This window comes from Sciurus carolinensis, chromosome 17 (assembly GCF_902686445.1).
Source record: "Sciurus carolinensis chromosome 17, mSciCar1.2, whole genome shotgun sequence".
In the NCBI taxonomy this organism is placed as follows: domain Eukaryota; kingdom Metazoa; phylum Chordata; class Mammalia; order Rodentia; family Sciuridae; genus Sciurus; species Sciurus carolinensis.
The window spans coordinates 31,123,695-31,139,829 of record NC_062229.1 but is presented as its reverse complement, the minus strand read 5'-3'; the positions used below and the strand labels follow the sequence as shown (position 1 = coordinate 31,139,829).

General features: G+C 37.8%; 1 protein-coding gene across 4 annotated transcripts in view; it reads right to left on the bottom strand.

Moving 5' to 3' along the window:
* The window catches only part of Oxsr1 (oxidative stress responsive kinase 1), a 110,071-nt gene that overhangs the window by 48,986 nt on the left and 44,950 nt on the right, over window positions 1-16,135 (bottom strand). For all 4 annotated transcript variants that reach the window (XR_007105784.1, XM_047531203.1, XM_047531201.1 and 1 more), the window contains 2 exons: window positions 13,245-13,300; window positions 8,164-8,273 (listed from right to left, as the gene is read on the bottom strand). Coding sequence is in view for 3 of the 4 variants with exons in the window: in XM_047531203.1 (XP_047387159.1) it covers window positions 8,164-8,273; window positions 13,245-13,300 (166 nt within the window). In the remaining variant the exon portion in view is untranslated. The remainder of the gene's footprint in view (window positions 1-8,163; window positions 8,274-13,244; window positions 13,301-16,135) is intronic.

Sequence of the window (16,135 nt, the reverse complement as noted above, 5' to 3'; positions counted from 1 at the left end):
CATTCCAAGTTTTCTAAGGAATCTCCACACTGCTTTCCATAGTGGCTGCACTAATTTGCAGCCCCACCAGCAATGTGTGAGTGTACCTTTCTCCCCACATCCTCGCCAACACCTGTTGTTGCTTGTATTCTTGATAATCGCCAGTCTAATTGGGGTGAGATGGAATCTTAGGGTGGTTTTGATTTATATTTCTCTTATTACTAGAGATATAGAACATTTTTCCATATGTTTGTTGATTGCTTGTAGATCTTCTGTGAAGAGTATGTTCATTTCCTTAGCCCATTTGTTGATTGCATTATTTGCATTCTGGGTAGAGTTTTTTGAGTTCTTTTAGAGTTTTTTTGAGTTCTTTATAGATTCTGGAGATTAGTTCTCTATCTGAAGTATGATTGGCAAAGATTTTCTCCCACTCTGTAGGCTCTTTCTTCGCATTGCTGATAGTTTCCTTTGCTGAGAGAAAGCTTTTTAGTTTGAATCTATCCCAGTTATTGATTCTTGCTTTTATTTCTTGTGCTATGGGAGTCCTGTTGAGGAAGTCTGGTCCTAAGCTGACATGTTGAAGATCTGGACCTACTTTTTCTTCTATAATCTGCAGGGTCTCGGGTCTGATTTGGAGGTCCTTAATCCATTTTGAGTTTAGTTTCGTGCATGGTGAGAGAGATGGGTTTAGTTTCATTCTGTTGCATATGGATTTCCAATTCTCCCAGCACCATTTGTTGAAGAGGCTATCTTTTCTCCATTGCGTATTTTTGGCACCTTTGTCTAGTATGAGAAAATTGTATTTATTTGGGTTTGTGCCTGTGTCCTCTATTCTGTACCATTGATCTCCCTTTATATTTTGGTACCAATACCATGCCGTTTTTGTTACTATTGCTTTGTAGTAGAGTTGAAGATCTAGTATTGTGATACCCCCTGCTTCGCTCTTTCTGCTAAGGATTGCTTTAGCTATTCTGGGTATCTTATTCTTCCAGATGAATTTCATAATTGCTTGCTCTATTTCTGTAAGGTACGTCATTGGAATTTTAATTGGAATTGCATTGAATCTGTATAGCACTTTTGGTAGTATGGTCATTTTGACGATATTAATTCTTCCTATCCAAGAACATGGGAGATCCTTCCATCTTCTAAGATTTTCTTTAATTTCTTTCTTTAGTGTTCTGTAGTTCTCATTGTAGAGGTCTTTCACCTCTTTTGTGAGATTGATTCCCAAGTATTTTATTTTTTTCGAGGCTATTGTGAATGGGGTAGTTTTCCTAATTATTCTTTCCAAAGATTCATCACTTATGTATAAAAATTCATTAGATTTATGTGCATTGATCTTATATCCTGCTACTTTACTGAATTCATTTATGAGTTCTAAAAGTTTTCTGGTGGAATTACCTGGTTCCTCTAAGTATATAATCATATCATCAGCAAACACGGATAGTTTGAGTTCTTTTCCTATTCGTATCCCTTTAATTTCTTTGGTCTGTCTAACTGCTCTGGCTAGAGTCTCAAGGACGATATTGAATAGAAGTGGTGAAAGAGGGCATCCCTGCCTTGTTCCAGTTTTTAGGGGGAATGCTTTCAGTTTTTCACCATTTAGAATGATATTAGCCATGGGCTTATCATGGCCTTTACAATGTTAAGGAATGTTCCCACTATCCCTATTTTTCCTAGTGTTTTGAGCATGAAGGGGTGCTGTATTTTATCAAATGCTTTCTCTGCATCTATTGAAATAATCATGTGATTCTTGACTTTAAGTCTATTGATATGGTGAATTACAGTTATTGATTTCCTGATGTTGAACCAACCTTGCATCCCTGGGATGAAACCCACTTGATCATGGTGCACTCTTTTTAATATGTTTTTGTATGCGATTGGCTAAAATTTTGTTGAGAATTTTTGCATCAATGTTCATTAAGGATATTGGTCTGAAATTTTCTTTCCTCGATGTGTCTCTGTCTGGTTTAGGTATCAGGGTAATATTGGCTTCATAGAATGAGTTTGGGAGAGTTCCCTCCTCTTCTATTTTATGGAATACTTTGAGAAGTATTGGAATGAGTTCTTCTTTAAAGGTTTTGTAGAACTCAGCTGAGAACCCATCTGGTCCCGGACTTTTCTTTGTTGGTAGGCTTTTGATGACTTCTATTTCATTACTTGAAATTGATCTATTTAAATTGTGTAAGTCCTCCTTGTTCAGTTTAGGCAATTTATATGTCTCTAGAAACCTGCGATGTCTTCGAAATTTTCTATTTTGTTGGAGTATAGATTTTCAAAATAGCTTTTAATTCTGTTTTGTATTTCAATCATGTCTGCTGTGATATTACCTTGTTCATTCCGAATTTTAGTGATTTGGGTTTTCTCTCGTCTTCTCTTTGTTAGTGTGGCTAAAGGTTTATCAATTTTGTTTATTTTTTCGAAGAACCAACTATTTATTTTGTCAATTTTTTGTATTGTTTCTTTTGTTTCAATTTCGTTGATTTCAGCTCTGAGTTTATTTCCTGTCTTCTACTACTTTTGGTGATGGTCTGTTCTTCTTTCTCTAGGGCTTTGAGCTGTAGTGTTAGGTCGTTTATTTGTTGAGTTTTACTTCTTTTATTGAATGCGCTCCATGAAATAAATTTTCCTCTAAGTACTGCTTTCAGAGTGTCCCAAAGATTTTGATATGATGTTTCTTTGTTCTCATTTACCTCTAAGAATTTTTAAATTTCCTTCCGAATATCTTCTGTTATCCATTCATCATATAATAGCATATTATTTAATCTCCAGGTGTTGGAGTAGTTTCTGATTTTTACTCTTTCATTTATTTCTAATTTCAATCCATTATGATCTGATAGAATACAAGGTAGTGTCTCTATCTTCTTGTATTTGCTAACATTAGCTTTGTGGCATAATATATGGTCTATTTAGAGAAAGATCCACGTGCTGCTGAGAAGAAAGTGTATTCGCTCTTGGTTGGATGGTATATTCTATAAATGTCTGTTAAGTCTAAATTATTGATTGTGTTATTGAGATCTATGGTTTCTTTGTTCAATTTTTGTTTGGAAGATCTGTCCAGTGGTGAGAGAGGCATGTTAAAATCACCTAGTATTATTGTGTTATGGTCTATTTAGTTTCTGAAATTGAGAAGGATTTGTTTGACATACATGGATGAGCCAATGTTTGGGGCATAGATGTTTATGATTGTTATGTCTTCCTGATTTATGCTTCCTTAAGCAGTATGAAATGTCCTTCTTTATCCCTTCTGACTAACTTTGGCTTGAAGTCACATTATCTGAAATGAGGATGGATACTCCAGCTTTTTTGCTGAGTCCATGTGCATGGTATGTTTTTCCCCATCCTTTCACCTTTAGTCTATGGGTTTCTTTTTCTATGAGGTGAGTCTCTTGCAGGCAACATATTGTTGGATCTTTCTTTTTAATCCAATCTGCCAGTCTATGTCTTTTGATTGAAGAATTCAGGCCATTAACATTCAGGGTTATTATTGAGATATGATTTGTATTCCCGGTCATTTGGTTCATTTTTTATATTTTATTTATTTATTTATTTATTTTTTGACACAACTTGGTTCCTCCTTTATTTGACAATTCCTTTAGGATAATTCCTCCCTTTGCTGATTTGCTTCTTTGTTTTTCATCTCTTCCTCATGGAATATTTTGCTGAGAATGTTCTGTAATGCTGGATTTCATTTTGTAAATTCTTTTAGCTTTTGTTTATCATGGAAGGATTTTATTTCATTGTCAAATTTGAAGGTAAGTTTTGCTGGGTATAAGACTCTTGGTTGGCATCCATTTTCTTTCAGGGCTTGAAAAATGTTATTCCAGGTCCTTCTAGCTTTTAGGGTCTAGATTGAAAAATCTGCTGATACCCGTATTGGTTTCCCCCTGAATGTAATTTGGTTCTTTTCTCTCACAGCCTTTAAAATTCTGTCTTTATTTTGTATGTTAGGTATTTTCATTATAATGTGCCTTGGTGTGGGTCTGTTGTAATTTTGTGTATTTGGAGTCCTATAAGCCTCTTGAACTTGATTTTCCATTTCATTCTTCAGATTTGGGAAATTTTCTGATATTATTTCATTGAATAGATTGTTCATTCCTTTGGTTTGTTTCTCTAAGCCTTTCTCAATCCCAATAATTCTCAAATTTGGCCTTTTCATGATATCCCATAGTTCTTGGAGATTCTGTTCATGATTTCTTACCATCTTCTCTGTTTGTTCAACTTTGTTTTCAAGGTTAAATATTTTGTCTTCAATATCTGAGGTTCTGTCTTCCAGGTGTTCTATCCTATTGGTTATGCTTTCTATGGAGTTCTTAATTTGGTTTATTGTTTCCTTCATTTCAAGGAATTCTGTTTGTTTTTTTTTCAATATCTCTAACTCTTTATTGAAATGATCTTTTGCTTCCTGTATTTGCTCTTTTAACTGTCAATTGGTGCGATCATTCAATGCCTGCATTTGCTCTTTCATCTCATCATTTGCTTCCCTGATCATTTTAATTATGTACATTCTGAACTCCCTTTCTGTCATTTCTTCTGCCATGCTGTCTTTGGATTTTATTGATGTAACATCTAGATTTGTTTGGGGCTTTTTCTTCCCTTGTTTTCTCATATTGTTCAGGTATCAGTGGACCCCTAATATATTGCAGATTTCCTCTATTGACTTATAATGTCCCTGAAGATTTCCAGTATAACCCCTCTTAGCCTTCAGTAGTCTGAAGTCTTGGAGGAAGTTGATAATGCAGTGCTCCACAAGGAAGCTGCCTCTCTAGGGGTGGTGGCCTTCAGGTGGGGTATATTCCCTGCTAGTGGGCAGAGGCGCCTCCACTTGTTGACCAATGGTCATCCAAAGAACTATGCTGCGGGTTGAGGCAAGGCCTGTTTGGGCCTGTATCTCTGGTTTTACCATCCTTGTGGGAAAACCTCACCCGGCAGGGAAAACTCACCCGGTGGGGAGGTCTCGCTGGTCAGTTCCCCTCCTAGAGGTTCCACTCAATCCACAACTACTGCCTGGGCTGGGCTGCCTTCCTCTGCAACGTTCCCAGGGGCCTGGACCTGGGCCTGGGAGCCTCACCCTTCGCAGACGAGTCTCCTTAGGCTGCCTCTCCTCAGAGAATCTGCCCGCAGTCCTGGAATCTTCGCTCCACCCCTCAGGTTGTCTCTGTGCGGCTCTTCCACCAAGAAGCCTCCTAGGTCCTGGGACCCTGCTGTGCACCTAATCGCCTGGCTATGCGGCCCACCTATGAGCAGCCACCTGGAGCCCCATACAGTCACTCCGAGTCCCAGTGATCCACCACATGCCTCTTCCTCCAGGCAGCCACCAGGTGTTCCAGTGCGGTCGCTAGGAGTCCAAGCAACTCACTGCGCGCCTCCTCCTCCCGCCAACCACCCGTAGCCCTGGGCAGTCACTCCGAGTCCAAGTGACCCGCCGCGCTCCTCCTCCTCCGGGCAGCCCCCTGGGTGTTCAGGAGTGGTAGTTCCGAGACCAAGCAACCCGCCGTGCTCCTCCTCCTCCGGTGTTCAGGAGCAGTCACTTTGAGTCCAAACAACTCACCACTCGCCTCCTCCTCTGGGCAGCCGCCCAGAGCTCTGGTGCAGTCACTCGGAGTCCAAGCGACCCACCTCGCTCCTCCTCCCCCTCCAGGCAGCCCCCCGGGTGTTCAGGAGCGGTCGCTCTGAGTCCAAACAGCTCGCCGCTTAGCTCCTCCTCTGGGCAGCCGCCCGGAGCCCCAGTGGGTTTCTCCAAGTCCAAGCGCTATGCTGAGCGGCCTCCTTTACAATGCTCCCAGTTGTCCGAGTTCACTGCTCCAGCAGGGGGAGGGGTGTCTTGTTGGGCAACTCTACTTCACAAAGTTCCCTGAGTTCCGGGACTACCGCCCCATCCGGGACGCCTCCCCGACGGGAGAGACTCACCGGCGGCTCTGAGTTGGTCCCAAGTCTCTCAATATCTCCTCTTTTGAATCCTGAGTCCTGGAGCAACATGAAATGCAGTCACCCTCTAGTCTGCCATCTTGAAACCCTCTGGCTTTGAACTTATGATCATCCTGGCCTCAGCCTCCCAAGCCACTGGGATAATAGGCGTGCACCATGACACAGCATCTTTTTTTTTTTTTTTTAAAGAAAGGGCTGCCGCACCCCTGTGGCGTGTGAGTGCGCCTCTGCCTTGGTCCTCCGTGGTGCTCCTGGAGTGCTCCAGGTCATTGCTTGAGGTGCGTGAGGCTGAGCTAGGGTGTGCAGTTCCTGTTCCCAGCACCACTACCGTGGTCATCGCCTCATATTTGGTTTCCCCCAGCCCGTGGGGGTTTCCGAGGTCAACAGTAATCGCAAAAGGACCAAGGTCGACCAGTTGTCCTGACTTGAACCAATCATGGGATGCAATTCACTGGTTACTTTGAAACTTAGTCATTTCTGAAATCCTCCGATATTGCTTCCCCCAATCTGGATTACTTCATTCCTACCGTAGGTATATACTCAAGGACAGATAAATCTGCCTAAAATCGGGAAGAAAGACAATTGCTCATGCTGACATCAAACTTGACATCCTCCTCTCTCAGCCAGCCTGGAATGCCAGGACATCCGGCTCACTCTCCTTCCTTCTGCAAACGATGTTGGCATGGCGTGAATAAGTGACGGTGAAGTGGAACATTTTTCTGCTGGACCGCTGTCAAATGTCAAACCTGCAGTAGGACACATCTGTTCATCCCACAGTGGAGGATTCCTAAAGGATCTTCGAGGAAAACATGGAATAGGATGGAGTCCCAGAGACTCTTCCCCTAAGACAAACACCTCTCTCCCTCTCTTTCAACCCCTCCTTCCCTCCCTCACTCCCCCCCTGCCTCCTTTTTCTTTTCTCCCCACTCTTTTCTTCTGGGAAATGAGAACCCAGAATTTAAATAAAGAACAACAAACAGCAAAAAAAAAAAAAAAAAAAAGACTAGAAATGTTTTGCAGTGATCCTAAGTCTTTTATTTTCCAATGAAAAAAATTACAAAAGGTGTGTATATTTTAAAATCATTGGTGCAAATATGTTGCCAGCTTTCTCTCCTTTTATACTGCTACCAGCATACTATATAGTTATACATTTTCATTTTCTCCCCTAAGCAATATATAAGAAAGAGGTTGCAAGAGGTTTTGGTATAGGAACTAAAATTAGGACTCAATATTATGTGCTACTCTGCCATCTGGTAAAACAGGAGGGCTTCTAATGACTTCAAAGCAAGTTCCCTTCCCGAATGCTCCTGTGGATTATATCCCCTAGCTCAACAACCATCTTTATCAAACAAACCATGTGTAATTCTTGCCTATCCCTCAGTACCATGTCTTAGCTCCCTGCCAGTCAACCACACACTCCCAAGTAAATCAAGAGGCATCTCTCTCAGTACTGCAAAGCCTTTCCCCCACAGGCCAAGTTTGTTCATCCTGTTCCTGAGTACAATGTGGGCCCTCATACTTCCAGGAGAAAACAACATTGAAAAGCTAAGGAAGTGAATGAAGTTGGAATGCTCCCAATTTCAAACGCCAAAGGGGACAAATAAGATAAGAAATAAGCACTGGATTTGAGAATCAGTAGAGTTTTCTTAAAGTGATGGGATAAGTGACAACAGGTTGCAGTTATGTGAAATTCAAAAGAGAAATGGGAATGTGGAGATCACTAGACCTTCAAGAACACCAACAAAAATCACATGTATAACTACTAGGTCATTTATTTTGTACTAAGAAAAAATTTTTTAAAAATCTTTCTTATATTATTCCTAAGATGGTCTTGGGTGAGTTTCATATGTCCTTTGTAAAGTTCTGAGGTATGTTTGAGGCCTTTTTGTTTAGATTCTTTTGGGGGGTTTTACAGCCATGGTATACACCTATATTCCCAGCTACACAGGAGGTTGAGGCAAGAGAATCCTAAGTTTGAGGCCAGTCTGGGAAACTCAGTGAGACCCTGTCTCAAAATAAAAAATAAAAAAGGCTGGGGGCATAATTCAATAGTACAGTACTTGCCTAGCACACATAAAGCCCTGGGTTCAATCCCCAGCAGCACACACACAAAAAAGAGTAGACTAAAGTTTTAACCAAGGAGGAGAGATACACATTTCTTAAAACTAACCTGGTATATATGCCAAACAAAAGCAAACATTTAGTTAATTCAGTTTCATCACAAAAACCTAAGCCATTTTTTAAAAATCATAGTACCTGTTCCATAACTTCAGGTGCCATCCAGCAAGGGGTGCCAACAAAGGTCTTTCTCACTTTATTTCGGGTAATATCACCTCCAGTTGCTAGAAAAGCACTAACCCCAAAGTCTGAAATAGAATACAACAGCACAGTATTATAAGATCAGTAGCAATCATAAACCAGTAGGAAACCAATATGATGTTAGTCATCATTCTATACATAAATAAGACAAATATAGACCAATTTGCTGGACTTTGTGGCTAAATTAAGGTATAGCTTAACAGGTCCTTCACTCCATTCCTCTCCACTCCTACAAATTATCATCTCATATTCTGCTCCTTGTTCCAATCCATTCTACATACCAGGATCAGATTCCTCTTTCCATCTCTCCTTCCTTCCTTCCTTCCTTTTCCTTTCCTTTCCTACTATCATTCTGACCTGGCTCTTTTAACTCAAAAAATTCTACAGATTCAAAAAGCTCTCAGGAAGATGGTTCCAAATAAATAGGAGTTAGTAATCCTAATTTAATACTCCAACTTGACCTCTTGATAGTTGTGTAACATTGGTAAACTCAAGTTTATCATCTCTCCAAGTCTGATTTTCTCCACAAAAATATTATTCCAAAATACTGAAGCCAAAGTCACTGATGAGGAGGATTCCTGCCTCACCAATATTCTTTCTTTTATAATAGTTCTGGTCATGTAACTGTGTTCTGTAATGTTGACACCAGGCCATAGTTGATTTGAACCAGGTTTAGCCACCTTAATCCAAGCTTGATCAATCATAGCTCCTGGCTAAAGCTTGAATGGAAAAACAAGAAAATTGAGGGTCATTGGGGTCGAGTCATGTTAACAGAAGAATCTTGCTCACTAGCACAACTGGGTTCTTGTTCATCCTGAAGCTTAGCTGTTGGTCGATTCTTTGTGTACTTCCAGCATATTCAAAAAATTCTTGCTTTGTTAAGTTAGCCAATGATAATTTCTGATGCAACCAAAGAACCTTACCTAATACAGTGAGAGTTTTATATACTGAAGTCAACACCTTATCCAATTCTCTTCTTGCTACATTCCTGCAGTATATGAGTCTATATTTGAAAATAAATTATAGACAAACCCAGTGTGAGAAAGATTAATTTCAGCATTGCAAACTTAAAATTCCAGATTTTGAATCACTCATCTTGAAGTGATTATTTGCTCATCTCTAAGTAAGACAGCACATTTATAGAAAACATATTTTTTTAGAAAATTAATCTTAATAATTCTTAAAGCTCCCAAACTGATGAGTATCTAGGCACTTTAAATGTTGCTCCATTTGTAACGATAAAAAAAATAAAATAAACATTTTAAAGTATATTCCAGAGGGGGGAAAAAAAAACTTCAGTGCATTCAGCTCTGCCACTTGCCAGGTGAATTTGAGCAGTTACTTTCCATCTTTGTTCTACGGTTTCTTCTATAAAAAGTGGGTAAATAATAGTACCACCTTAATATGGTTGTTGTTAAGGAATAAATCTATTATAATATACTTAGAAAAGTCCCTGTAAAATCCAGGCACTCAATTAAGTATGAGCATTTTTACTAATGGAACAAGCCTATGACTTAAAATTCTTAAGCATAAAATACTACTCAAGTTATGTAAACTATATCTTTGGCTTCAATTATGAGACTTCTAATTTTTTAAAACCTATTCAAAACCTTCTAGTAGCTTTAAAATATCCAGAATTCTAAATCCAGAATTTAATGATTCAAAATCTTTGAAACCTTCCATTTACATACCTCTCTTATTCCAAGACTTACCAACCCTGAAGACTTGAGTTAAAACTGTCAGTTAAGGCATGCAAATGACAGCACCCACTTTACTAAAATGTCCACTGTTACTTCAACCATAAAGAATAGATATCAAGCAGCAAAAACCCTACTTGCCTCAATTTAAATTGCCAACTAAAAAGAAAGAGTAACTAAAATTTGAAAAAAAACCATTTTAGTTCCTTTGCTAACAATTTCAAAAAAGTATACAATGGAATTCGGTGCCTACTCAATAACAGGATCAAAAGTAAGGATCAAGGGAGACATGGTTCCTACCTTTGTGCACCTTCTCATATAGAAGGTAGAATCAGGTAATTAGAATACACTATAATAAATGCTGTAAAGTATGAAAAAATTGTAAGCCCTAAAACTATTAAAAAAAAAAAAAACCAGGGAAAATGCTTAATAACATTGGATTTGGCAATGGTTTGTTGAATATGATACCAAATCCTAGTAAACAGAAAAAAGCAGACAAATTAGACTTCATCAAATTTTTTTCATCATTTTTTTAAAAAGGTCATTCTCAACAGAGTGCAAAAGGTACCCACAAATCTGGAGAAAATATTTGTAAACCATACATTTCATACGGGATGGATATCCAGAATAAAGAACTCCCATACTTTTAACAGTTTTTTAAAGTCCAATTTTAAAATGGCAAAGAACTTAAGTAGCTATTTCACCAAAATGGCCAATAAACACGAAAAGATGTTCAATATTTCTAATTGTCAGGCAAATAACTAATAAAAACCACAATGAGGTAGACACCAACTCAAACCCATTAGAAAGGCTACCATTAATTGAAAAAAAAAAAAAAAAAGAAAAGAAAAAAAGTAGGGTACATGGCATAAACCTGTAATCCCAGAAACCAGGAGGCTGAGGCAGAAGGCTAGCAAGTTTGAGGTCAGACTAGGGAACTTAGGGAAACCCTGTCTCAAAGTAAAAAATAGAGGATGTGAGTGTAACTCAGCAATAGAGCACTTGCCTAGCATGTGCAAGGCTCTGGGTTTGATCCCCAGCAACACAAAAAAATAAATAGGAAGTAAAGACTGGGGTTCCACAGTGGTAGAGTAACCCTTAGTTCAACTCCCAGCACAAAACAAAACAAAAACAGCAGCTGATGCGAAAATAATTTGGCAATTCCTCAAAAAAAAAAAAAAAAAAAAAAAAAAAAAAACAAAACAGAATTATCTATTACATGATCCAGTAATTCTACTTATGAGCATATACCCAAAAGAAATGAAAAAACAGGGACTGATATTCATATACAGTTGCTCATATAGCATTCATCATAATAGATAAAAGGTAGAAGAAACAACCTAAATATTCACTGATGGATGAACTAACAAATATAGTACATACATATAATGGAATTATTATTCAGTCTTAAAAAGTAATGAAAATCCACAATGTGCTACAAGATGGATTAACCTCAAAGATATTATGCTAAATAAAATAAGCCAATCACAAAAGAAGAAATATTGTATGACTCCATTTATGATGTACTTAGAGTAGCTAAATTCATAGAGGCAGAAATTAAAAGCATAATTGTTCAGAATCGGGGTGACAGTGTAATGGGAAACTACTTTTTAATAGGTACACAGTTTTAGATGAAAAGTTCCAGAAATGGATGGTTGTGATTGCTGCACAACATGAATGTACTTAATGCCAGAATCACATACTTAAGAATGGTAAAATGGTAATTTTACATTACATTTTATCACAATAAAAAAAATCCGAAAGAACTGGTGGTATAGCTTAATGGTAGAGCACCTGCCTAACATGTGGCAGGTTGTGGGCTCAATACCTAGCACCATACATACAAAAACAAACAAATAAATATATAAAAATGAAAAAATATTTAAAGTTATCTAAGGAGGCAGTATCTACCTGGAGATCAACTGGACACAGATGAAAGAAAGAGAGGCAGTAAAGTTGTTCCTGAATTCCTGGTGTATATAGATCTCTGGCCATAGTGCCATTCACACTGTGAACAGTGACATCCACATCCAGTCTCTCACCCTACACTGTAATTTTATGATTAATACTTTTGTATGTCACTGCAGATCTGTTCATTTTCCTCACTATATAGTATTATGGTATATATAAATTAGTCACAATTTATTTTTATATACTCTAATGAAGTGACAAATTTTTTCAAACTTATAATGATTAAGATCACTGAGGTAAACATCCAGGTGAGTTTTTCTGGGCAGGAATCATAGTCTTACAACATCTTCAATTTTAATAAAATGGTTCTATTCATTTATACTCCATCATCAGTGTATAAATCACCAACAACTGACTGGTACTGCCAGATGTTTTTACAAAGCTAGTCAATTGAGAATATTATTCTAATGTGATTATACTTTTCTTTTATCAGATTTTATATTTATGTTTGGATTTCTTCATTTGGGAAGTGCCTAGGCCAGTCTTTTGTCCATTTATTATCTGTTTTTTCCCCTAGTGAGTTATTTATGTGTACTAAATTTGATCCCTGTTAATTATTCATGCTGCAAATATCTACTCTATGGCTTGCCTTTTTATCATAGTCATAAAACTGCTTGTTCCTTTTCTGATAAACAGAATTGCCACTTTTAAAGGAGTCAAATTTATGTTAGAGCATTATGTGACTTGGTTACAATATTTCCTTACTTCAAGGACATGAAGATATTTGCCTAAATTATCTTCTAAAGGTGAAAGAAATAATTTAAGGTCTGGGTCATCACCTTTTCCCTGCCAAACATTTGACTGTTTTAGCAGCCTGGGACCAACCTGAAGGAGGCAGCCTGGGACTAACCTGAAGTTAGCCACCTTTGGCAGGCCTTGGCCTCCAGCTCTTATTATCCCACAGCTACGAAGCTGCCAAAAGTACACTGCCACTTCTCAGATTCCTCTTTCTAACTGACAAATATTCTTTTTCCCAGAAAAAAAAAAAAAAAAAATACAGGTCTACACTACCTCTCTACAGCACATTTATTCTTCAACACAGTGAGGATTCCTGACTACTTCTCCCTTAAAGCAAAGTACAAATGCTATGAGAACCCAAAGCAGAAGACCCTGATGGGGGTGAGGTAAGGACAACTGGAAAGGAATGAGTAATGGTCAGAAAAATGTCTAAGATCAGAAATAAGGGATGAGTAGTAGAAGGTATCTTCAGTGTCAGCAGGGATGTACTAACACAGGATGCTTGAATACAGATTGTCCAGAGAACAGGAGAAAATACTGATTAACATAAAAGATATATAATTTGGTTCTACTGACTACTAAATCAAAATAAAAAGAAATAGTAATCATTACCTGCAATCTGTACCGAGCCATCCTCTCCAAGAAGAATATTTCCAGCTTTCACATCTCTTTAAGGAAAAAAAAATTCACATCTCAAAAAACATATATTCTTTGAAGTAACATAATTTAAGCAATTGTTTACTGTATTTACATAATGCAAGCAATATTTAAATGTTTTATTTTGTAGTAAGGCCAATAGTAAACTTTTTATTTTAGTCACTTGTACCAGAATCCAAACATTAAACAGAAAACCACAATAAGGTATAGCTTATTTCACTACTTTAGGTAGTTAAGTATTCTTGACTGGGATAACAGTGGCCAAAGAACATGACCCACATCTACCCTCACCTAATACTAGCTTTGAAATATACTAATTTTTTTCTACTAAACACTTTTAAAATATACTAACTAGATCATTCTCTTTCTGGAACCTCAACACTCAACACCCCCACCAATTCCTAACTAATCAGTTTTGTTAAAATAATCAGCATGCACTTGAAAATAGGGGCTATTCTATGCTCATAGCATAAAGACAGAAATTATTTAGACCCATGATACTTTATTTATTCATTCATTCATTCATTGATTCATTTATTCACTCACTCATGCATTCTGGTATCGGGTACTGAAATTAGGGGCACTTGGTCACTGAGTCACACCCCCAGCCCCACTCTGTATTTTATTTAGAGACAGGGTCTCACTGAGTTGCTTAGCGCCTTGCTTTTGCTGAGGCTGGTTTTGAACTCAAGATCCTCCTGTCTTAGCCTCCCAAGCTACTGGGAACAAAAGTGTGTGCCACTGCACCTGGCCCCACTATACTTTTACTGCTAACTATTTATAATGAAACAAGTAATAAATGAATACATTTTTGTTATAAAAAGAATTAAACATCACTAAGAAAGTCAAAGTTCTTTGACCATTATTCTTAAGTCTAGTATTCTCTCCAAAGTTGTCAACTGTTATTAGTCCAATTAACAAATACATTACCCACAGTTTACCTGGACATTTCCCCTGATATTATACTATCCACTTAAGTCTACAGCTTGTTTTCTTTGGTATTCCAATGTATCTGTAGAATCTAACAAAATTAAAAATCCCTAAATCCTAAAAGCAGCAAATCCATTTCCTGATAACCTAGAAAAAGTTGGACAGTATACACAAGGATTCCACTGCAGCACTGTTTGTAATAACTAACAAAAAAAAAAAAACGGCAATAACCTAACAGCCAACTATAGTGGAAAGGTTAAATTAATTATGCTACATCCATGAAACAATATCTATCAACAGATTGTGACATGAAATGCCTTCTAACACACATTTTAAATGAACAAGTCAAATAGGACAGTACCTACACACACATATACACACAGATGCATACACACCCTTTAATGGTTTCTTCCGTGGGGATGAGTGGGGTTGAAGTTAAGGGGAATATTGTTCACATATCTTCTAGGAATGTACTCATGAAGTCATTTTGCAATTAGAACAAATATAACTAAATAAACAAAAGAAAGGCAGTGCTTAAGGCTAGATAAGAAAGAAAAGCAAGGCCAGCTCATGGAGGAAGGCTTTGTCTGTCAGGAAAGGAGTCAGAGAAACATATGTCATCTCCTCCTGTCCATGTTCTTTTTTCCTCCATCTTTAGATAATCATTCTCTAGCAAACAATAAAACAGTTTCACAACTGTGTGCAGCAGCATCATGCCACAGTATATAATGCCGGAAATTGTGTTCTTGAGTGTTGTATACTGCTCAGAAACCAAGCAAGTTAGAAGTGTTTTCCCAGTGGCTGATTCAGTACACTGGAGGCTGACTTGCTTTTGCTCCATGAACCTAGAGTCTCTTGACTTTAGTTACTACAAACAGGAACGAATTCAGGACATTCCCTTCCCTTAGTGACAAAGACCATCCAACTGAGTCAACCACTAACTTCCAACTCCCTTTTCTGAGCTCATCAAAAGCTGGGGTTTGGGGGAGGAGTATAGATTAGCCACTCCCTCCTCTGTTTTTACAGCAGGCTGTATTATTGTATTATTATATATCCAGGTCTGCCTCCCCATTTCACCGTGAACTACATCTGGACCTATATCTTATTTGGCACCTCCCAGATATTCATCAAACATATTTAAGTAACTATGCAGGAGACTACCTGACTCAAATACTCTTCTGAAAAGAAGTGGATTATCAATGAAATAAGTAAATAAAAAATGTCAACTAAACAACATAAAAAAAAAAAAAACCAAACCCTAGATTTTACCCTCCCTGATGCCCAAACCCCCATCCTCGCTTGACCTAATACACTTCATAGGATGGGAGCAACCTAAACACTGCATCAGTAAGAAACCAATTAAGCTGTGGCACATCTCATCCATACCATGAAATACTATGTATAACTAATGAATACCTGTGTTTACCCTGTTTTTGATGTTCTTGGCAGTTCTGGGAAGCAACAGTCAAATTTTTGGTCAAATACTCTTCTAATGAATTTATATGTTGTTTTTCCGGTGTTATGGATTTGGAAGGAAACCTATGAGTGTCATTTTTATCACATCATGTCAAGGTATATGGTATCAACATAACTCAGCACAGATGAGGCTGAAAAGATTTGCTTTTTACCATACACCATTTTTTAGCTATTTGAATGTTTTAAGTCATGTATATGTATTACCTATTCAAATGTTTTCTAGGTCTCTGTCTTTCATAAGTAAAAACACAGTAATCCATTTTTTCAGGAGAGCTTGCACTTTGTCTATTTTTCCTGATTAATTCTCCATATAATCAGTTATGTTTCCCTTTTAAATCAAAAGTGCAATCTGCAGAACAGTCTCTGGGAGTAAAAGCTAAGGAAAATCATGACCCACTGTATAATCAAATACACCACAGTCTATACTCACACACAGGATA